Source organism: Aplidium turbinatum, chromosome 1, assembly GCF_918807975.1.
Source record: "Aplidium turbinatum chromosome 1, kaAplTurb1.1, whole genome shotgun sequence".
In the NCBI taxonomy this organism is placed as follows: Eukaryota; Metazoa; Chordata; class Ascidiacea; order Aplousobranchia; family Polyclinidae; genus Aplidium; species Aplidium turbinatum.
In genome coordinates, this window is record NC_137472.1 from 29,006,275 (window position 1) to 29,028,329 (window position 22,055).

The 22,055-nt window shown below is 37.6% G+C and overlaps 1 protein-coding gene across 1 annotated transcript; it reads right to left on the bottom strand.

The window, feature by feature from the left end:
• Window positions 1–863: 863 nt before the first annotated feature.
• LOC145764508 (ubiquitin-protein ligase E3B-like) lies at window positions 864–21,473 on the bottom strand. The gene is made up of 22 exons (XM_082576128.1): window positions 21,331–21,473; window positions 17,640–17,734; window positions 16,885–17,387; window positions 16,602–16,706; window positions 15,420–15,503; window positions 14,030–14,193; window positions 13,377–13,482; window positions 12,863–13,069; window positions 11,738–11,847; window positions 10,513–10,688; window positions 9,825–10,007; window positions 9,207–9,378; window positions 7,829–7,950; window positions 7,408–7,519; window positions 6,646–6,794; window positions 6,237–6,343; window positions 5,472–5,603; window positions 4,872–5,062; window positions 3,593–3,778; window positions 3,237–3,419; window positions 2,439–2,618; window positions 864–2,027 (listed from the first exon to the last, which is right to left on the bottom strand). Exons 1-22 carry the CDS (start codon window positions 21,471–21,473, stop codon window positions 1,793–1,795), a joined length of 3,645 nt encoding a protein of 1,214 aa, XP_082432254.1. The 3' UTR covers window positions 864–1,792.
• Window positions 21,474–22,055: the final 582 nt, after the last annotated feature.

Below are 22,055 nucleotides of genomic sequence, written 5' to 3' on the forward strand. Positions count from 1 at the left end.
CTGCAAAACGAAAAGCTTTGTTGGCTGGAACACGGTTGAAACAGCGGAGCCATAGATTGCAACGTATTTCTTTACTTGGCAACGTCACTGAAAATATTGCCTTGTCACACTTCGTGCACCTAAAATAAGCAAAGCACTGTCAAGTTCCACCGATATGTTGAGGTTGTCCTGGGATTGCTTTCAGCTATTGATAACTGAGTCGGGCAACATGTGAATTGAAAGAACTCACCCCAAATGTTTCCAACAACGCAAGCGAAGTCTTCACTCTGTCAAAACTCAGTGACCGGCGTTGCGTCAGTGATTCAAAACCTCTATAACAGTGGTTCCCATACTGGGGGTGGCGACCATCGACATTGATCTTGCTGTTCAGAAAAAATTGTTGGTCGGGGGGCCACAAACCATTTAAAATCAACATAAGATGTCGTCATCCAAAAAAGGTTAGAAACCACTGCTCTATAAGAATGCAATACTACCAGGATCAAGCTCTCCAAAAAGCTTTCCCAGTCCGAGGATAAAGATCAAACCCATCAATCAAACTAGGAACCAGTTCCTTCACACATGAATATCGATTGGAAAGCTCTCAGTTCAGCTACAGTACTTTCGTGCCACTGACAATCCCAGTCACTACAACGACCAACATACATTCTACGTCTGCTGCGTGCATACAAGTTCACTTTAGATTAAATGCTTGTTCTTCGTTGGCTATAACATCACAAACATGTTTTCTGTAACCTATAGATAGACAATTCAGATAATAAATCAGTTTAAGCCTATAAAGTGTTTGACACAGCAACTCCATTTCCTAAACTTCTGACGGGCATATCAAAGACGGTAGCCCAGTCTCTACAAAGTTGGATGCAAAGAATAATTTAATAATAAAACGTTTGTTTGCGATGTAGTATACAAGTGCTGAGATAAAAGATAGCACAACGACGAGTTTTTTTATTGCCAGTTGGTGGAGCAATAAATATGACCAACTTCTCGCATTTAATTGTTTTTGATTTGAGATTGGTTGCCAAATTTGAGTTTTTCGGCAAATTTCACTTTTGGGCTTTAAATCAATTGTTCGGGTCTAAACCCAAACCACTGAATGCAGCACTGCAACGCACGTGCATTGGTTTGACTATGTTCAATGTCTAATGAGCCACTAAAGGGCCAATTTGTTGATAACATTTCTGTATTGCCATTCAATCACAGAGATAGCACTACCAAGAGAAACATAAAAAAAAATCGAGAAACTTACAATAAGAAAGTGGACAAAGTGTGTTAAAACAAGAATAAATCCTATATTATTCCTATTTATCAGGTTCCAATAAAACAATCAAACAAATCGGATAAGAATCGTATATCGACAGAATGGTTTCGTTCAGACAGTTCCTAGAATTGCAACCAATGTGGTAAATCAAGAAAGTATCTCCAATGTGGGAAAAGCCCAGAGAGTGAGACTCAGTTATTCCAATATCTTAAACAAAAAACGTGTAAACGCTGCATCTTCTTGTGCTTCGGATGATTTCCTTCTTTCATAATAGGAAATATACCATTATACCAAGCGTATCAAACAAAACATTTACGAAGTGAGATGTAGGGCTGACTGACAATGTTGTGACAATCAAGGATACGTTTTTTCTCAGGCAAACCACGATTTATTTTACAGGGCTGACAAGAAGCGCAATAATAAAACGGAACCTTTTTGTAAAACACAACAAAGTCTAAAAATACCTTTTTATTTTAAGCGCAAGCATTAATGTGGTTTGACTTCACTATGGCAGCTAGTATGTAGAAGAAGTAACAGTCAAGATAATTCAAAGCCGGTGTTGTTTGATATCGCCTGCTTCAGTTTATCACGTAGCACATCTTTGCTCGGGTAGTTCGGAAGTTTTAGAAGATTGAAACAAGTGGAAGCGGTAGGGAGCCGGTGAGGGTGCTGTAGTGATCTTCTCGCTTTCGATGAAGGAAGTCTCAGAAATCCACGAATTATTGTTGCCACGGTATCGCCGGTATCCTCGTCATCTGGAACCTCGACACATCTGGAGAAAGCAATATAAGCATAATAATCAGCCCAGTGACGTAGGACTGAGTTTATACAATGACATCCAAGATATATGACGTCACACAAATGTAAGAGGCAAGTTGAAAGCATAAAAAAAATGAGGCAAAAAAAGATTTGAGAAACTTTTGAAACGGGCTTTCCTTCAAAACCCACTAGGTAAAACTTTCACTCTGATTTAATTTCGAAAAAATAACCGTGCAGAAAGAGCTTGGTAGCGCATTACTTGAAGTTATGCAGTCAATTACTCGTTGTCACAAGCAAATACTTTCTGCCTTCTTTACACGAAAGTGAGTCTTGTTGCCACAAAACTATATTTAAGAAATCGCTTAGAATAATGTTTAGAAAAAGTGTTTTGCTGATTAGAATGTAAAAAGTACATGAAATCCACCTGATCGAAAATTGTGGGTTGAGATGAGCAAATCCCAGCAGAGGAGGTCTTGAGCAGGATGTGACAAACTTGAGGAAGCCAGCACGGTCTTGTGAGGAGTAGTCTCTTTCAAGAATATCCCAGAGCCACCTCACCACTCTGTGGGAAGCATGAAAGCCGCCGTAGTAGATGACATGCCTCCTGAATTAGAAAAGTCCGTTAGGTAAAATACCAAGCCACTTTTAACAACTGTGTCAGAACTTGAAGTTTGATCAAGTTCTTCACATACAAGCATTATTCTGTGAAACAGTTTCAAGTCCAACACAATATACGAAGCAACGAGCTCTACACTGTAGGTCTGACATATTTTATTTACTTAACAACATTGCCATAACAAAGGCTTTATAAAACATAGCTAAACATACATAAAGTAAGCACCTAAACTCTTTACAACCCTCACAACACAACTGAAAAGTGGACACAGAGAAATGTGAACAAGAGCTTCGCAAATCACGCCAGAAGCCAACACGTCGACTGTGCACAGAGCACGCAAGATCAATTAAACACAACCAATCAGAAGAGAGAATCAGGAGTTTTACAACAAGGTCTAAGGCAAGATCGAAACTTTCTAAACGCTTGCCAGAATTTCTTTAAAATAAATATTTTTGAAGTGAAATTGAACCAAATTAAAGAGACACATCCAAACACGGAGGTGGATTTATAGAAACTGCTTTCAGCAGATTTGTTAAAGTGAATAACTGAATATATGCCAAGCGACAAGCAACAGCTGCCGCCAGGAAAAGCTTGAACAGAACTAACTTCAGGTCAGACATGTCCAGATCTCCACTGTCGCCGGATATCAAGCGTTGGAGCTCTGGCGCTGAGAACATGGTTGTCCAGCTGTGTGCAATGATGGACCGGAATCCACCGACAAACGCCTTTGTTTGGTTACGTATCTGTGTATTCATGCGGTAGTGCGCCAACGTGTGGATGTACATTATTCTGCAATATATAAAGACTAAAGAGTAAACAATCTATCAATCCATTACTATTAAGAGTATTAGCAAATTCGGAAAATCAAATTGTATAACTTTGTAACAGACATGAATAATTAAATACACGTATGTTGTTAAACAAACATCGAAACAACACAAAACCACGTCAAAGAAACCTACCTATTCTCATTCGTGACCGGTATAGCAGAGCCGCCTGGAATCAATTCATGAGACTCCACCTTCCCCAAGATATCTTCCTCGTAAGTGAAGGTCAGCCCCAAGTCGGTGATGTCACCGTCGTAGCGCTTCACCCAGGTTAAGTTCTTGTAGAACTCGGCGTCCAAAGAAGGCAGCTCATCTATCGGACTGTGATAAAGAAACTTCTTGAAATCGTCGATTTGTGTTGTTTTTATATAAACAAAAGTTGTTTTTGTTATCAGATGACACTTAAGGTGAAGGCAATTTTGCCAGGAAGAAAAAGCCTTCCATGCTTCATCTGCAACCACTTTGCTGTGTTTCTTGGTTACTTTGATGATAATAAACACTGAAACTAAAATATACAATATACATTAGGGTGTCCCACTTTTAGGCGACTTTTCAGGAAAATTAGGTTCGGGTCAAATTCTGAATGGATTTTCGTCACTGATTTCAAAAATAACGTTATTTTTTCATTATGACGTCATCTTGATGTGCCAGCTAGCGGATTTTTGCTATTTTGGCCTTATCACGAATATGGCAAGAGCTAGAGACTTGGAACTTGTGCCAAAATGACTGGAAGGGACGATTTCCTATTTGTTGTCAATACAATATGAAACGCTAACTGCAACAGAAATGAAGTTATTTCGAAAAAACATGTTTTTGCTCATTTTTGGACAAAAAAATGAGAAACACGGCAATTTTGCTACAGTGATGCTTTTATTTCGATTGTTAAGTTGCTCCACCTTGTTTAGCAATTAAGTACAGTGGTAGTAGTAGTGGTACACACTCTTGAATGTCTCTTCCATGTAAATGAGATTTATTTTACACACGCAAAAAGCTTTTTGGAAGGCAAAGTGGAAGGCCCTAATGCATACGAAGATGGTGGTTTGATGAACATAATTATTATACATGTTTGTTTGGTGTACTCTTAAGCCTACAACAATCACAGTCACGGTTGATTAAAAAGTAAATCTCTCATGAATATCAGTCTTCCTGGTAGTGGACTGCATCACAAGCTGCTGATATAACAACAAACTGTCGTGTATTGTCACGTGATGAAAATTACAGTTCAAATACAGGGTGCGAAATTTGAACGGAAATTTTCATTAAACAGAAAATTGTGCTCTGGCCAATTGAGCAAAAAAAAAAAATTCTAACAATATTAAAATGTTTCTTGGCAGCCGGTTATAGAAATGAAATCACAGAGATGGACGAAGAACGCTCCTTTCCACACAATTGGGTGAATGTTTGCAGTAACTACCTGTATAACACAGTGTGTTGCTGGGCTAATAAATTGCGAAGAAAAAAGTTGGCAAACGGTATATCCAGCACGATGCCCTCGTAAACAGCTTTTCCGAGCATCCGTCCAACAAATGTGAAAAGAGACAGGTCATCATCTTGGAGGTGGGAGAGTGGAGAAGGATATAGTTTGCTCTCGCCTCCAGTAGTGATCTGTGTGCGATAGAAAACAACCGAAAGTTGTCAACTTTTATCAAGAAATCGACACAATCGAAAATTTTCTCAACGAATATCTGACCTGAAAATTGATTAGGTTTCAATTCAGTTTAGCTTGCTTGTTATTTTGACCATCACACCGAATACAATACATGTCACATAAAAGAAATCTAGAAAAAAGTAGAAACAACAAGATTTCTTCAAGATCAAACAAATTTTCTTGATAATAATTTTCTAAAAGTCAACAAAGTATAAAGTTAATCCGAAAGGGAATTTCCACGTACAAATACCATCACAAACTAAAGCTATCGATCGAATCAAGACATTCTCATCCCAGACGACAAAATCCGTCATTTTTACTTTGATTCAACGTCTGCAGACGATTGAACAAGCACGCTTCACAGACCTTAAATAAGTTCATGTCAGGGTTGAAGACTTTCTTTATAATTTCTTCGAGAAACTCTTTGAAAACACCGTCTTGGTCAATTCCTGCTTCGTCCAGTCCTAAGTCGTTGATGAACTTAACACGGATCACTCCCTGTAAAACAACGTTATATATATGTTAAAATTTTCAAACAGAAAGAGTGATCCCAATTGCACATCCGATCATCAAACAATACAACGAAGTAAAAATACAGTTCAAACTCATATGTCAAAGCGATAACTAATTGAAAAGCCAAATTGAAAATTGATAACTAATTGATAGCCAAATTGAAAACGATTATCGTTTCGTTTCGACAACAACGTTTGGTTTCGACAACGTTCATCAAGTGAACGTTACAACTAGTGCTAAAAACGATAATTGTCCTGATGAACACCCAAGCTTTTCAGTATTCCGTTGAAAACAACTTTTAAAATTTTGTAAACTTTCAGATGTTCACAGTTTCACCAGACTTTATTGACGGTTAAAGATACTTTTTAAAATGATAAACTACTTGACTTGTCGAGTAAAGGTGAACAAACAACAAACATTATACACATTTTCCATTGCTGAAGCATAGTCAGTGCTCCAATAACCTTCTTGTAGTGAAAGGTCTGAGTTTCTAGCAAATGAACGCATTTTCAAAACCATGCCGATGGTCGATTAACATCAAATACAGAAGATATCACAATAATTACATCACACGTCCGACATAACCAGGTACACACTGAACAATGATCATCCACTGACCTTCATGACGTTAGGAGGGATAGTGCTCAGCTGAGTGAAGCCATCCTCCACTAGTCTACTCCTGTGGACGCGGATATGAGCAGAGGTGTCTGTGTCCGAGTTTATTCCTTAAAGTGTATAGCTAGCTGAGTTTATCTAATCTTAGTATTGGAAAATGTATTAGTGAGAAATGAAAGAATATCTGCATTTAGAGACTCGAAATTGCACCGCAAAGCATAAAAATAAATCAACGTTTGCGTATAGCCGTTTATCTTTGAAAGTAAAGCTCATTATCAAGTAAGGTAAATGAAACATAAAGATATCGTTTTTATGCTTATTCTTTTGACTTGCAAAGTGAGTAGTTTCGATCGTAAGTGACTTCAACGTGCGGACAAAATTTAGTTAAGCAAGTGAACTACGTGGATCTCACCGATAGCTGCTTTATCTGCTGTTACAAAGGAACGGAAGAGAATGACCCGGTCCTTGTGCGGCAACACGAAGGGAATCTTCGCCAGGACCAGTTTCGCTCGCGGTTGGGATTTCTCTACCTCACCACGAATGACGCTCGACTTCACTGATCTGGGAAGCATGGAAGAGAAGTAAGATAAACGAGTCGTTCGCGTATATCGGTTTCCCATCTAACAGAGTCCGTCTTTTTTACATTACATTGTCTGCTGACATTTTGCATTGATATAACGTAATTAGACGTTGAATCCATGTAAAGTGGACGGATTTTGCTTGGTGGATTCATTTGCTCGAAAATTTCGTATCTATTTTATCTTTCTGAGTGAAAATAATCTTTTTATGGCAATTCGTGACAATTGTAAATGTATGGTGACTAAAGCGCTTTTTTGACACTAATTGTTTGCATTGTTCAGTCCTTCTGAAGATGCAAACTGCAATGGCTTATAAAGCATAAGATGTCTAAAAAATGTTGAAAGTATTTAAGTTTTAACAAGTAAACGATTACTTGAACTCGACGGCGAGAAGTTGGGAAGTGTTTTCTTAAGTATGTCTGGGTAGGAAAGCGGTGCTAGCTGTAAGCATCCCCGCCTTAAACACAAACCAGCTGAATGAGTGTTCAAGACGAAACCAAGTCCAACGATTGAGGTGATTAAAAATAACAAGCATACAACTCAAGCATACTTACTCACAAGCATACATACATACAAATAATAATCATACAACTCACTTGCAAAGCCAATGGTTGCTTGGGGTAAAAGGTCGCCTGGCGTCCCGGTCATAGAGCATCATGAGCAACGTGTGGGCAGAGTCAAAGACCGGGTACATGGAACTTTGCGTGTCTGTTCAAGAATGACATAACTACAGTAGTTTATTTGTTTCATTATTTCATTACTTGTTGACCTGATTAAAAAACTACCTCAAAATTGGCCAGATATAAAATTATGTGAAATTGTTCTCAAACTACAGTACACTAGAGGCTATGGACACAGTATACGACTATACTGTACACCAGGCCATATGAACCTGGAAACTTTTTTATTACACACAAATCAAAACGTCCCATGTTCAGATTTATTGGACATCTGGAAACGCTTAAACAACGTTAAAACAACAAGTTTCAATTTAATGAGCTCTTTAGAAACCCTGACCTTGAATGAGTCCGTTCCAAATCACTTTGAAGACAAACTGACGCAGAGAAGCTGATATTGTGACAAGCTCCTCCAGATGGAAGGGGACTTGTTGCTCGTAAAACTCAACATCATCCAATATTCTAGATGGAAAAACGCACTGGGATTTATTCGCAAAAAAACGATGTTTATTTTTACAAGTCTATAAAAGAGCAATTTATAACTGTGACGTTGAGACTGGTGCTAAGCCTTAAAAAGCTGTGAGATAATTGTTTTGTGTATTTATGTAATGAATGAAGTCAAATATAGAAGTTATTTGACACGGCAGCCGTATACAGCAGAACGTAAGAGTAAGCAAAAAAGTTTTGCGTAGAAAATTTCTGCATTACGCCAGCAAATGGGGTTTAGGAGAATCGGCCATTGCCGTCTTCATTTCGCTGAACACTGAAAATATCAAGAAAATGAAATATCTTCCGACAGGTGTCAAACCCACAACAATGCTTGAAATGAACGACACGGTTACATGTCTTCTAATACAAACAAATTTATTTTCACACGAGTCAGTTCAAACATAAACAGCTAAAATTTTTCACATAACTGACTTGCGTGAAAATAAATTCGTTTGTAATACACTTAAAATATATATCAACTGTTATAAACCGCAGACAGGACGACACTGCTTCGACCTTAAGTTTTTTTTCTTTACGCGCAACGACCTTAAGGTCTCATCAGTGCAATAAATCATACTCTAGGCCGAACGCCTTATTACTGTATTAGTAACTCAGCGTGGTGATCTATTTGTGATACGCAAGGAACCACATTTGAATACTTTCAACCAAGGCTGTGGAGTTGGAGTCAGTGGGCTTTTGCCGTGTCCGGAGTCGTTAAAAAAAAACGACCGACTCCGGTTTGATAAAAAAACGATAAACAATAATTTTTTTGTTTGCAATACACTTTTTCAAAATATTGTTTCTTATTCTCTGTATTGCGCTCCAAACTTTTACTAAAAATTAGAAGTGTTGGTTCTTGTCAGTTTTGTGAAAGTCGCCGTTTTAACTTTGATTACAAATTTAACAAAATTCATTTTTAAACAAATGATAAAGGACAACATTTCAGAAAAATCTGGCAACCCCCCAAAATCTGGCTACATTGAAGCCGGAGTCGGCCCGTTACAAACCGAAGAGTCGTATATTTCTCGCTCGACCCTGCTTTCACCCACTTTGCCAGAGTGCTCAAACTGCCGGAGCGCGCAGTACAACAGCAAGGTGTCTGCTAGCAGAGTGCTCAATTGGCAAACCAAGAACATTACATAACAAACTTTTAACAACTTTTATATAAATAACATCAATCATATCAAAAACAATAAACGTAATGACATGACAACACATCAGCGACTTACGACAGAATGTGTGACGTCATGTCACAGAAAAGCGTGAAAACGGCGAAATAAGGTTCCGCCACGTCAGCAGGAAGGGTCAGGGAGTTGAGGAATAAATCGAGTCCTCCAGAAGGTCCAAGTTCACAAATGAAGCGCCACATCCTGCAGAGAACTTCGTTCATGAAGGTCAGACCTTGAGAAAGAAGCACACTTCATATAAGCTAAATGCGATTTGTTTTCGAGTCGGCAAGGGACAAGTTTTTACAACAATGTAGAAGTTTAAAAATATTGTGTTCAAAATATATTAAAATGTTCTTCATGGTTTCTGGACAAGCTAGCTACTGTGGTACCAAAAAGTAATTTTTAAATTTTTCAAAATTAAATTTGAAATTTCGTTACTACGATCAAAAATTTAGTTTTTCAAACTGTATTTCAAATGTGATTCGTCTGAGTTCATTAGTTGCAGCAGATATAAAGTATGTGGCACCGTTCAGTAAACAAAGTTACTTCTTTGAATGGATCGGTTACAAACTTGTTAACAGGAAAATCGAAAATCTTGTTGAAAGCGCAGTCAATGTAAAAAGCAAAGCATTGCAAAGACTTTCACTACAAAATTCTGTGATATCAAACGCATTACACCTGTGAGCATTTCAAGCTGGAGCTGCTTGGTTACTACCGAAAGCGACCGTTTGTAAAGCAAGCAGCCGTGGCACGTGTTCTTCACTTCGGCATACTCGAGCTTACGACCACCAGTGGGAAGTACAATCTTTTGCGGACGTGATGATGCTAGCCTCTTCAAGTAGGAGCTGAACTTGTCGGTGACTAGAAAAAAGACTCTCTTTACAAGCCATTTAAGTGGAATGTTAAAGCAACTTGTTGAATTTTGTTTAAACAACCTTGTTTCAGCACCTGGCTACGGTGGATGTTGAGGAAAATAGAGTTAACTTCCACTCAGGGTATGGTGAACGGCTCCCACGAAAACCGATCTGGCTCTCATTGGTCCACAAACCCAGAACAATAAGTAGGTTATTTTTCAGTCGAAGCTACTTGCATAAGGAGATTTTTCAAGACTATTTGGCGGGGTTGAATTTTGAAAGTTGTTTAAAAACTGCTTCCTGCTCATCTGAAGTTGATTGACGTTTCAAAGCAAGCTGATAGACGGTGAAAACATCAAAGCAAGACAAAAGAAATTCGCATTTATTGTAATATTTATGGATTGAGTCTGTAGACAGCAGTTGAATACTTTAAACACAAGCCAAAACAAAACCACAACAACTGCAAGTTTTGATAAACATATCAACACTGTAGAAGAGAATGGAATAGTTACGTTTCGTTTTGCTTTTAACTTTGCTGGTGATTTGTTCCGCTTGCACTGGAGTGGCCTCGTCATCATGTAAAGAGGGCAAGGTGAGAACGTCATGGAAAACCACTCGCACAATCTTTTCTTCCCACAAAAATTCTAGTTGCTTTTTAACGTATGGCATCGCTTCAGCTTGTGCTGGCCTGAAGAGTACCCAAGTAATGCCTCATTAAAATTTCATATGATTTTTGTGTCGAAAAGTATCTCATCTCCACGAGCATGATACGGGAAAGTGGCATTGTTTGTGCACACGTGTGAACCGTTTCAAACTAATCGCTTACATTACATCGTTGCCAGATGAGAAATTCTGTCCTCAATTTTGAGAAAATTTGACAATTGTTGAGTCAAAAAATTGTAATTAAGAAAATTTGAAGTCCTGTGCAAGGACGGGCATGAGAGAAAACCTGGTCTGGAGATCCTGAAACACCGCGTTTGAGAGGGAAAAGCCCCTTGCTTTAGAAACATACCTAAGTGAGAACAGGCTGATTAAGTCGGGTAAATTTGAAGGCGACGGCAACAGTTGGGAAATTCATTCGGCGTGGTATGGCAGCCAACATCGATAGAAACCCTCTCTGTCAAGCATTTAATATAGTGGCGTATAGTGCAGACATGTTGTTTATTTTATTTCAAACAAATTTGTTTTTCAATGATAGAACGTATTGAACGAAGGTAACCTATTGTATCAAGGTTGTCAAAGAATGATGACAAGAATGCTTAAACGATCAAAAATCTTCAAGTGTTGGGAAAAAACATGGTTATTGAACACTTGAACAGGCCTCGCAATGGCTTTGTTCAAATAGAGTTCAAAACTTGGTTGTATGCTATGACGGCTGCGTAGCCGAGTGGTGAGAACGTCAGCGCGATGTTCGAAAGGACGTGGGTTCGACACCGCTCCAGAGCACGCGGCTGTGTCTCGACATATGACACTTAATGGTAAGCCAAAATAAGGGGAGCAGCTGACTCGAAGACTACATGTCACTTCGCTGCTTCCTGTCGTCTGTTGTATCGCATCTGTGATCGCAGTGTACCGTATGTTATCGCAATGGGTGCAAATAAAAACACGATTACTTACACTGCAGTGACACTGTTTACCATACAGTTACACTGCAGTGAGAAAACGTTTGTTAAAAAAATTAGCGTAAATCAGAACTGTTTTGTTGAAACGTTCCGTTTGATTAAAATCTTCACTCACTTTAACTTGTTGCTAGCAAAGTATCCAAGCACGGGATGCCACGTGGAGTTACTTGTCTTCAGCTGGGACGTGCTTTTATTCAAAAACTTCAAACACTGATTCAGCAACGCCTAATGTAAACATTGAGCAAAAACACATGAGGTGGAGTGAATCAAATTATACCTGAGAAGGCTTTAAAAAGTAATAAACAAATACAATGAGATACGCAATTTACAGAATGTATCCAAAGAATGCAATGCCTGGGCATTTCTGTACTCAAGGTAAATACACAACTAAGTCCAAATAACACCAAACTATCATGCTGCAGATCAAGATTTCAAACATTAAATCCTCTTCCGTACAACTTTATCACAAGCAGTTTTATTTAGAAAAATACTAAAGTTGCTAGAATGGTTGCTAAAATACAGATAAATTTAGTCTACAAACAATAACAACAACAATTTTTATCCAATTTAGTGTGTGCTGCTTTTTTCATAGCAGTTCAAAGTAACTGTACCGTTAGACATCGCTATCACTGACTCAGGTATCATAGCGGGTATCACAGGTCGCCGCAGGTATCATAGCGGATGTGGTCTCTGACAAACTAGATGTTGAGTAGCCTACCGTGCGTAAGTTGCGCAAGCAGTCTCCATGTCGTACATCGTATGTACAAATTGCGGCTGTGATTTTACAGCCAGCACGTATGCAGTAGTAAAAAAGGAAGTATGAAAGAAAGGAGTTCATCAGCTAGCATTATCCGCCATTTCAATCAGGTAAGCCTGTTTGCGTTATTTAAAAGCGCTGATAGTTAGATTTTTCGACATTGGTGCTGAAATGTGTGAAGCCAAGACTTTGACTTGTTTAATTTGGTCTTGTAAGCTAAAACTAGGTCTTCATATTGGGCTACTTGTGTTGAAAGTCCGCTATATTTGGGTTAGTTGGAATGCAAAAGTGAAAAAAAAAAACTTGGAAAATTTTGTCAACAAACGCTACGTTATCGTCATCATAAGCAAGTTACGAGCCCAGACAGGGGTCGAAAAATTCCTTTTCGGGTTTACACTTTGGCCACCCCTGAGGCAATACTGGGATACATTCAAGCAGTGAAATAGAAAATTTCTATACTTCACAATTGATAATATGACATACCACAGCTTCTGTGCGCCTTTCTTCCATAACTACGTATTCGATGACATATAATTGCACCAGGTTAGCAACAACGCATAATACGTCAGTGACGTAGTTGGAATTGTTATATCTCTTCGGGATTAGGCCGTAACGCGTACATGCATCTTCCACATGAAAAATGGTTAGAATACGGGACAAAAGATGACACTGCTTAAACTGCGGCAAACACTGAAAACAAAAAGTGAAACTACAATTTAGAAGTACGTTCAAAACAAGAGAGGAAATTAGGTTTAAAAATTTACTGCATTCAGTATTATTATCTATCAGGTTTCAAACTAAAACAGTGTTTCTGATACTCACTGATAACTTTCAAAAATGAAGCTGGTGGTGAATCTTTCTTATGAAGGAAAAACGACAAAGAAGCAAACCTGAATGTCAAGCTTAATAGGCTCTCAAAGGTGGATGAGCCCTAATCAGTAATCAAACCACGATATTCCATCATCAACAATATTTCCAGTTTAGGCGCTACTCATACCTGAGGAACTTTTTCTTGGACATGCCACATCAGAGAAGGTACAGTTAACATTGTCAATACAAAAGCAACAATCGAATCATCGCTATATTGTGTAGATGCTAAAAGCCTGGAAAATGAATTACACTCAGAATAACACATAATAGGTAAACTCCTCTTGCTTGAATTGAATTACAACAACACACTAAATCTTGTTTTTTTTTTTCGCTGAGACTTTTCGGTCATTTGTCCGAAATGACTTGAAAAAATTCGGTCGTTTTTTATTTATTTCGGTCATTTTTTCTGATGAAAGTATTTCTATTTTGAACGAATTGACTATATTTTTTTTCGGACATTTTGCTAAAAAATCGGTCAATGACTGATAAATAACCGAAAAAAAAAACAGCACTACATTTGTGGTGAGATAGTGATATAAAAACCTATCCTTGCAAATCATCAGTGTCCAAAACAAGCAGCAGTGGATCCCCAGAGTAAAATACTAGTGACAATCATTGTGTCAAAGGGTGGTATCAGCTGAGCCGCGTGTCAAACAGAAGCTAGTCGATAGCACACTAAGCATTGTATATGTATATATATACGAAAACAATTCTTTTGTTGCATCAGCAAGTTGTAAAAAATAATTTAAACAGATCAAAACAGTGGAAAGATGATGTCACCTGAATGAGATCGTCACGCAAGCAGCAATCGAGCTGTCGCTTAAGTTTGTAACAATTCCAGTGTTTAGGAGGTGGCCAACCACACACAAGCAACCACGGTCGTACAGGTCTCTTGTGATGTTGGAGCAGATTTTGCCCAAAGCAGGATGAAGAACAGTTTGTTTCTGAAAGCAGAACACTTCTCATTACAATTCCTTACTGGCATTGGCGTTTTTTTTTTTTTTTACAAACGAAAGCCAATTCTAGGGGGGCGAGAACTCCCCACTAATTCTGAAAACGATTTGTAAAAGTTGCCGATTTTTAGCTGAAACGATTATAATGCACTATTTGTGGACCCCCATGTCAGTCTGTCGCGATTGTCGTGCAACAGTTTTGGCTGTAATTGCGTAACCGTTGAATGAACACCCTGGAACTTGGGTTCAAAATAAATGTATGACAAAGTCCAATTTGAAATTCTTGTGTTGCAGATCGCGATTTTGGGTATTGAACCGGCTTCAGCACAACTTTATCAACAGCATAGTCCAGTAAAATTTACAGCAGTTCACTTTAGAAAATCACTAAAAATGTTATGTGGATAAAAAACAAATTAGTCTGCGAGCAGTAATAATGACAATTTTTAAGCAAATGATGAAGGTAATTACGTCATACATTATAAAAGTGAAGTGGCAAACATTGGGGAGGGGTTCTGGGAACGGCAAGCCATCCTCGCACAAATGTGACTCAAAATTAAAGCAATCTAACAAAATTAAATTGAGACGATAAAAAAGTGCCGACGCAAATTTCGAAGACGGTGTTACAGAAATCCAGTTAGCAAATCAACTCTTTTTTACATTTATTTAAAGCTTGTAAATCAGCATTTAGCTCAGGAATTTGGATTACAAGAAACAAAAGCATGAGTGCCAGTATAGGCGGTCAAGATAAACTTGCATACCATCCTTTCACTTAATTAGTCAATAGATCTCTGCTGTTCATATAAATGAAATTGAACGTTTCTTCAGGAAGAATAAGAGTTTGTTGCTACCCAGACAGCAAAATCCGTCATTTCACACCGATTCCACAACAACAGGGAAGTTTGCAATGGGTTCGAATATTTGTTTTGTATTTTTTTTGCCAAAGCAGAACACATTGGACTACTATAATTTCAATGGCGTCATTGTGCGAATGTGCGATGCTACAATGACTCGATCCAAAAGCTCAGTGTTAATAGTCAGACCGCAAGTGTAGTATATACATGTAGATTAACACACAACAATCGTTTTCCAACTCCTGCTGCAGTGAACTTCCCCTTAAAAAGCTAACACTAGCTCCAACTAATTAAAGAGTTAACATCGGATGTATTATCAGAAAAGCAGTAATGTAAAGTATAATAATTACCACAGTACCAACAAACCTGCAGGGCCTTCCATAGAGAGATATCAGTTAAACTTATTAACATTCGAAGCAAAACAACAAGTGATTCACTTTCATTGTTTTCCTGAAAAACAAAAACTATGTGCTAGTGTTTTATAAATAGGCTACAGCATTTTTAAAGAACGTTTTGGACTGCAGTCCCCAAAACACGTTAATGCAATTCACAGCAACACATTGCATTCTCTACCTTGGCAATTGACTTCCAAACACTACCTTAAATTCTACCAATGACTTAGAAACATCTGTGAGAATAAAGCAGATGATACACATTACACAATGTAGGTTTATATGAAGCATTAGTTCTAATCCAGGGTTGAAAAAATCATGTTTTTTAAAAAAAATTCGATTTTTTTTTATTTAAATCAGATTTTAGTTTAGATAAACAATAAACATATTTGTATTGTCTATTTAAGGTGGCGGTGCGGGGATTATTTTGGTGATAAGTCTCTTTTTGAACCATTAATTGCTTTAACCATTAATTGAACCATTAATTGTAATTTGTACATAAATGCAAGCTTACCAGCTTTTGTAGTGCCCAGTCGATTTTGAATTAAAGACTAAATCAGGCCGAAAGTTACTAAAAAAGCATGCTCAACATCTGCACCGGTAGCTTTCACCCCCAAACCAGCTTTTATACCATGTCATTGCTGATTCCATCAGACTGGGATTTCCACAATGTGAAAGATTTTACCATTTTGAGCACATCTTCTTGAAATACGTGTGGTTTTAAGGGCCTATTTAGCAGACAGTTGAGGTTTTCTGTCAAAATATTAGGCCTTATGTCTGTAGCAAATTCCACTGCTGTATTAACCTCATTCAAAGATAACCTTTTGCCTTTACATGCTTAAAAAATCTCTATGATTTGTATGATTTTTATTGCTTGATTTAAATCATTTGATTGAAATCAAACAACCCTGCTACCAATGATAGACTGATAGTCGTCAGCCAAGTTTTTAAACCTTTGAAGGTGCCAGGATTAAATTAACTGATTTTCAAGTTGGCACCTCTGCTTCCTAATAATGCCGAAAAAGTACAATGCACACCACAAAGTGTGTTTGCAGCAAATATTACAAAGTTGATGGAAGGAAATAAACTATTGATATTTGTGCTGAAACCTGTGAAAACACGTTATGGAAATACTGGTCCTAACACAACTACTTACATTTGTAGAATCAAGATATTTGCAACACCGCCAAAGAATCTTCTTCACTTGGACAATCCAAGACAAGGCAAATTGCTTATGAACGCACAAAGTGACATAGGAATGCTAAAATACACATTGCATAAATTAATGCAATCCATTCCAAATAACGCAACACAAAAACATGTATATATGAAAAAATTATTTGATCAAACAAAAATTACAAACTTATATCGGCTACAAATACACATTTAAACTTACAGTAAGACAAAAACTAAAAGAGTTACAATCTCATATTTGATACCTTAGCAGAAGATTCATTGTTGATGTTATGAAGAAGATACTTCATTAAATCGTTGAAACGAGCAAAATCTTTCTTATGCATCAAAATATGTAAAAATTGACGTATATTCTTAAACACATCCTGATTAACAGTTTTTTTCAAAGGCAAACACTTGTTTGAAGTGGTATTGGAAGAAATGTCACCAGGCTCAACTGCAGTTTCTGTTACACTGTTTGATTCTTTCATTCTGTTGCTTAGCTCAGAATCACTGGGATTACAAGACTTGAAAGATGGGTCACTTGAAAGTTGCTCCGAAAGGTTTTCTTGATCTTTCTCTGTTCCATCACAGTTTGATATTTCTGAATCATTCAATGAAGACAGATTGCCATATGCACCAGTTAGAGTATTACTTCCGAAAGCAGCATATTTCCATTCTTCTTCAGAACGTTGTTTTGAATGTGAAGAAAGTTTGTCTAATGCTGGGAGGATTTTTGGGCTTGTGGCTGTCGTAATCTTGACATCATCTGCAAAGTAGGCTATGGTAACACAGACATTACAAAAATAGCTAAGAGAAAGGTTCACTTTACACATCCTTTGAAGTAGTCATAATTCATATAAAAACATGATTTCTATTAATGTAATACTGTTGTTTGTCAAGCAAAATACAACTATGAATATAAATATGTGATCTAAGATTGCAAAATGTATATAATATAAATGAAATGCATACATACTTCATCTCTTAATTTCAACTTTGAAAAAAAAACATGGCATACTTTTTACTTTTTTCTCATTGTGTTTCTCATTACATTCAGGATTTCTTCCAATTAATAAGTCAAGTTCCTTTCTCCACCTTAATCCAAGTGCACGCCTAGAAATATAGAATCAAAGTTGTGTTGTTTGCATGGATAAAATATGATGGCTTAGTAGCTTATTTTGGATTGAAGGTATGACTTTGAACAATAAAATGCATGAAGGTTGAAAAATACTAACTGTCATATACTGTATAATATACTCGAGTATAGAATAGATCGACCCTTACTTTTTTACTGAAAATCGGTGACATTTTTATTCTTGTAATAGTCGACTTGCTTTTCTGGCACTGCCATTCGGTGGTTCATCCAAGACTAAGTATTGGCATTGACATATAGTGAAACAATTTCAAAGTAGTGCAATTTCAGCTGCCCCAACCAACACGATGTCAACAGTAGGGTGGCTCATTTTCCTTGATGTTCATTAAAATTTTTGTCAGTTTGGAATAATATTCCATTTTGCTCGCTGATATTTGTAAACCACAAATTTTTGTTGGGTTTTGACCTTTGACCCTGGTTCACCCAAGGAGAAATTCTGAATTTTTTCAAAAAATTAGTAAATTTTGAAGTGGTTTTGCAGTATCTGAACAGGGGATTTCTCAAACCTTGACCACGTGATTTAGACGTCACTTCCCCTGTTAACTTCCACGTGGAACATCTTCATCCTGCTCCAAGTCTGAGAGTGAGAGTCACTAATAGTGCATGCTTTTAGTGTCCTTTTAGTTGATTTTACAGCTTTTTTGCGGTCATTGAATCTATAATCACAGACCAACAAAACAATTCGGGGATAAAAGGAGAGAGTAATTTTAGAGTATTTCAGGGCCCCTGATTCCGAAAATGAACTTAGTTTTTTCGAGTTGGCTCTAGTTTTCGAGATATTCGACAATGAAAATATTTTTGAAATCGTCACTCAAAAACTTTCAATATTTTCAGCCTTGTTTACCATTATGATGTCATTATTGCACTTGTCTAGTTCAATTGGTTGATATGTTAGGAAAGTTCAAAACGCAAGCAAGGGTTGAAATGAACTGTAATTAACGTAAGGGAGACATGAATACTCAATGAAAACAGTTCTAAATCAGTAGGCCTACATCACAAGAAAAATAGCCCGAAAGTCATGTGTTTATGAATGCAGCCTTATACCGAAAAAGTAGGCCAACTGAAATGAATACTTATTACTTGTACAAACCAAATTTTATTCTAAGCCTTTGCTAAGGCCAAGTCTTTGCTGCAAGAAGTTTTTTTTCTGATCTATAGGCTAATAAATGGCATATAGGCTAATGAAATATGCCTTTGACAAGTAGGATGCTGTAAAACAATCCAGATAGGCTATATTTTACTGCATGAGGCAACGCAGAGGAGTTACGCATTCTGCGATAAATACAGCGCTGTATAAAAACAAGCATTATTATTACTTTGACATGAAGCTGGGTGATCAAGATAAGTCCTGGGTTCCTCCTAAAGTATGCAAACATTGCACTCAAACCCGTTTCTGGTTGGCTGAAGGCTAAGAAGAAGTTCGGAGTGCCTTGGCACAAAGAGAGCCTTAGAATCACCATGAAAATTGATACTTCTGCACGGTGAGCATGTTCGAAGGAAGTTGGAACATCATGGAGTGTGCAAGGCAGCCATTGCGTGGACGATTTGCTTGAAACAATAGGAAAAGGGGAATGACTGAGAGTAACCTCAATACCTTCAGTAATGTTTCGGAGTTGTACCACCTACTGTACTAGTAAAAGATTTAGTTATCAAAAGTGGTAGCTGGAATCTTGGCTCCTCATCTCGATCAACGTGGCATTCTTGACTTAGAGACCAAGATTACGTTCTTCCGTAACAAGGATAAAATTTTAAGCAGCTACTTTATTGAAGAACACAACTTTGTATTCTGTAATTACATAAATCGCTTTCATACCGTGATAGGTGTTGCTCAGTAAGCCAATCATAATAAAGAGTTGCGTTTGTTCATCGATGGCTTTGTTTTGCTTGTTCGTCTAGTTTGTTAAGCAAAACAATGTATGCATTTTGTTTGTACTTAGTAGCTTAGTTAGTAGCCTGATACTGTTGAAGACCAACAAATATATTAACGCAAAACGCAAGTTATATATTCTACATCTTGCATCCTCAGACTTACTTCACATATATTTTCATTATTACCAGTAAACGTTAAATAGCTGTTTGTTTGGTTTGTAATCAACGTGATTGGTTCCAAATAGCGTTTATAGGCTACAACTCAGAAACGTGCCTGGGATTACTTCCAGTTTTGTCTATGTAGTAAACGACACGACGTTAAATCTATAAGGGCTAAAAATTGGGAAGGAATATTTTTGGTGCATCTCAAAACCTAGAGCGATTTGAAAAAACTTAGTGCATTTTCAGAATCAGGGGCCTCGAAATACCTTAAAATGACTCTCACATGTCGTGCCTTTATATAATTTTTTTTTGTTTGCCTGTGATAATCGATAAACATCATCAAATGACAAATGGGGAGGAAGACAAGCACCTTCACGTGGTCCCCCCCCCTCAGTAACATACGAAACATAAATGAAACATATGCGAAACTAAGCTTGTCAAACAAGAGCTAACGAGACTGTTCAGCGCAGGGTGGATAGGGAAATGCTCTTTTCAGGGCACGGCAGTGCTCGCACTGTCGAAAAGTACCGACGACCCACCGTACTGCAGCTGAACACCGAGGGCATCACGGCCAGCAAGCTCAGCATCATCGAGCACCTGGCCACCAAGCATCAAGCCCTCATCATCCTCCTCCAGGAGACCCACTGCACATCTGTGGATAAGTTGGTACTAACCAACTTCACACTCGCAGGCGCAACCTGCAGCAGGAAACACGGCCTCGCCACGTTTGTCCATGACCGGCTGAGCTGGTCTCTTGATCGATACTCGAGTATTTACTGCATATTATACACAGTTACACACAACAAACTGATGACAAAATGCTCCTAGGTCTAATTCACAATAACATAGCATATATATCAATATGTATGTGGTGTGTAAGCGTTGCAAAATTATATAACATACCATTTGACGCAGCTCTTATATGAATGATAACACCTGACTAGATCTACTCATGCAATTCTCTTTACTCGACACTAGTAGTAAATGCAAAAATTGTAAGTAGGCTAATCTTGGAGTTTAATAACAAAAATAAAAACGATCATATTTGAGCAAATGTTTTTGTAATGAGCCAACCAACAACCTATTTAGAAAGCTTCATCTTGACAGTTTCACATATTTCAAATTGTAGAATTGCTAACACTGGCCCAATCACCAAAATTGACAGCTAAAGTTTCTGGTTGTTGTTGGTTAAGGATTATTCCATCTGCTATGTTCTAAGTAAATGGAGAATTGTGAAGCTAGAACATTTGAGCATCTGGGGCTGGTGCGTTTTGGGCAAGACCATTTTCATCATAAGTGCTTTGCTCAAGCATACCATAAGAATTGAACCACTACTGGCTTGATCTTTCTATTTTTATAACACATGCAAGAACTTTCCAATTACATAGTTAATCCAAGAAAATGTTACTATAACTAAAACTTACTTTTAGCATAAAGCCCATAGTGAATTTTATAAAAACACAATGTAGGCTACAGTATCAAATAATGCATTTAACACTAACTAGATTTATTAGATTTCAATCACCTGGACAAAAAGCCTCGAGCTACGGACTGTATTATCACAGCAGCAGATTCTTTACGGCGATGGTGAGCTCTTTCTTCACGAGCATGACGAGCATTTTCAACAACAGAACCTTGTTTAACAGAAAAATTGTTGCTAGTATACATTCTTAAGCTAAAAACACAAAAATTTGTTTTGAAGCAAAGAGTATCTAAGCAACAAACATGTTACATTTCCTGCCTTGGTCAGTTAACCACCAATACCACATCATGCCCTTCAAACATCAAGTAGCCTAAAAGATGTAGGCTACGGTGGTATTTCCTAGTAAGTCATGGTTGATGTTAAACTTTTTTTAATCTCAAAGTCTATAGCAATTTCCTGCTTTTTAAAAGAGTTATCAGCAGTAGCTTAGTTTTATTACATCAATCACCTAGCAAAACTTGACCACCGTCATTCGGTGCCGGTTTAGGATCGGCCGCCCCGGTCAGTGACGTCATTAGATTATGTGACGTCATGCAAAAAATCGCAACTACTTTTGCCAAGGGTGCAAAAAAAGGAATAGAAGTGAAAGCGGAATCGATGGTCAGATTTTAACAATGTTGGTATTGTTGGAAAGCACGATGCCTCATTTACCCGAATAAATGGATTGGTAGTCCAACTTATGCAATCTATTTATGTACTACTAACTTAAACTTTACTATCTTGCACCAATTCTCAGCAATTCACATTCTTTTCAAATAGCCTACAGT

What these genes read in the sequence shown, in the direction of transcription:
- LOC145764508 (XM_082576128.1), bottom strand. Translation starts at nt 21,473, where the DNA reads ATGTATACTAGCAACAATTTTTCTGTTAAACAAGGTTCTGTTGTTGAA. An exon ending in ACAATGAATCTTCTGCTAAG is followed by an intron (nt 16,707 to 16,884) that starts GTATCAAATATG and finishes TGTGTATTTTAG; the next exon opens with CATTCCTATGTCACTTTGTG. An exon ending in CTGACATGAACTTATTTAAG is followed by an intron (nt 5,063 to 5,471) that starts GTCTGTGAAGCG and finishes TATCGCACACAG; the next exon opens with ATCACTACTGGAGGCGAGAG.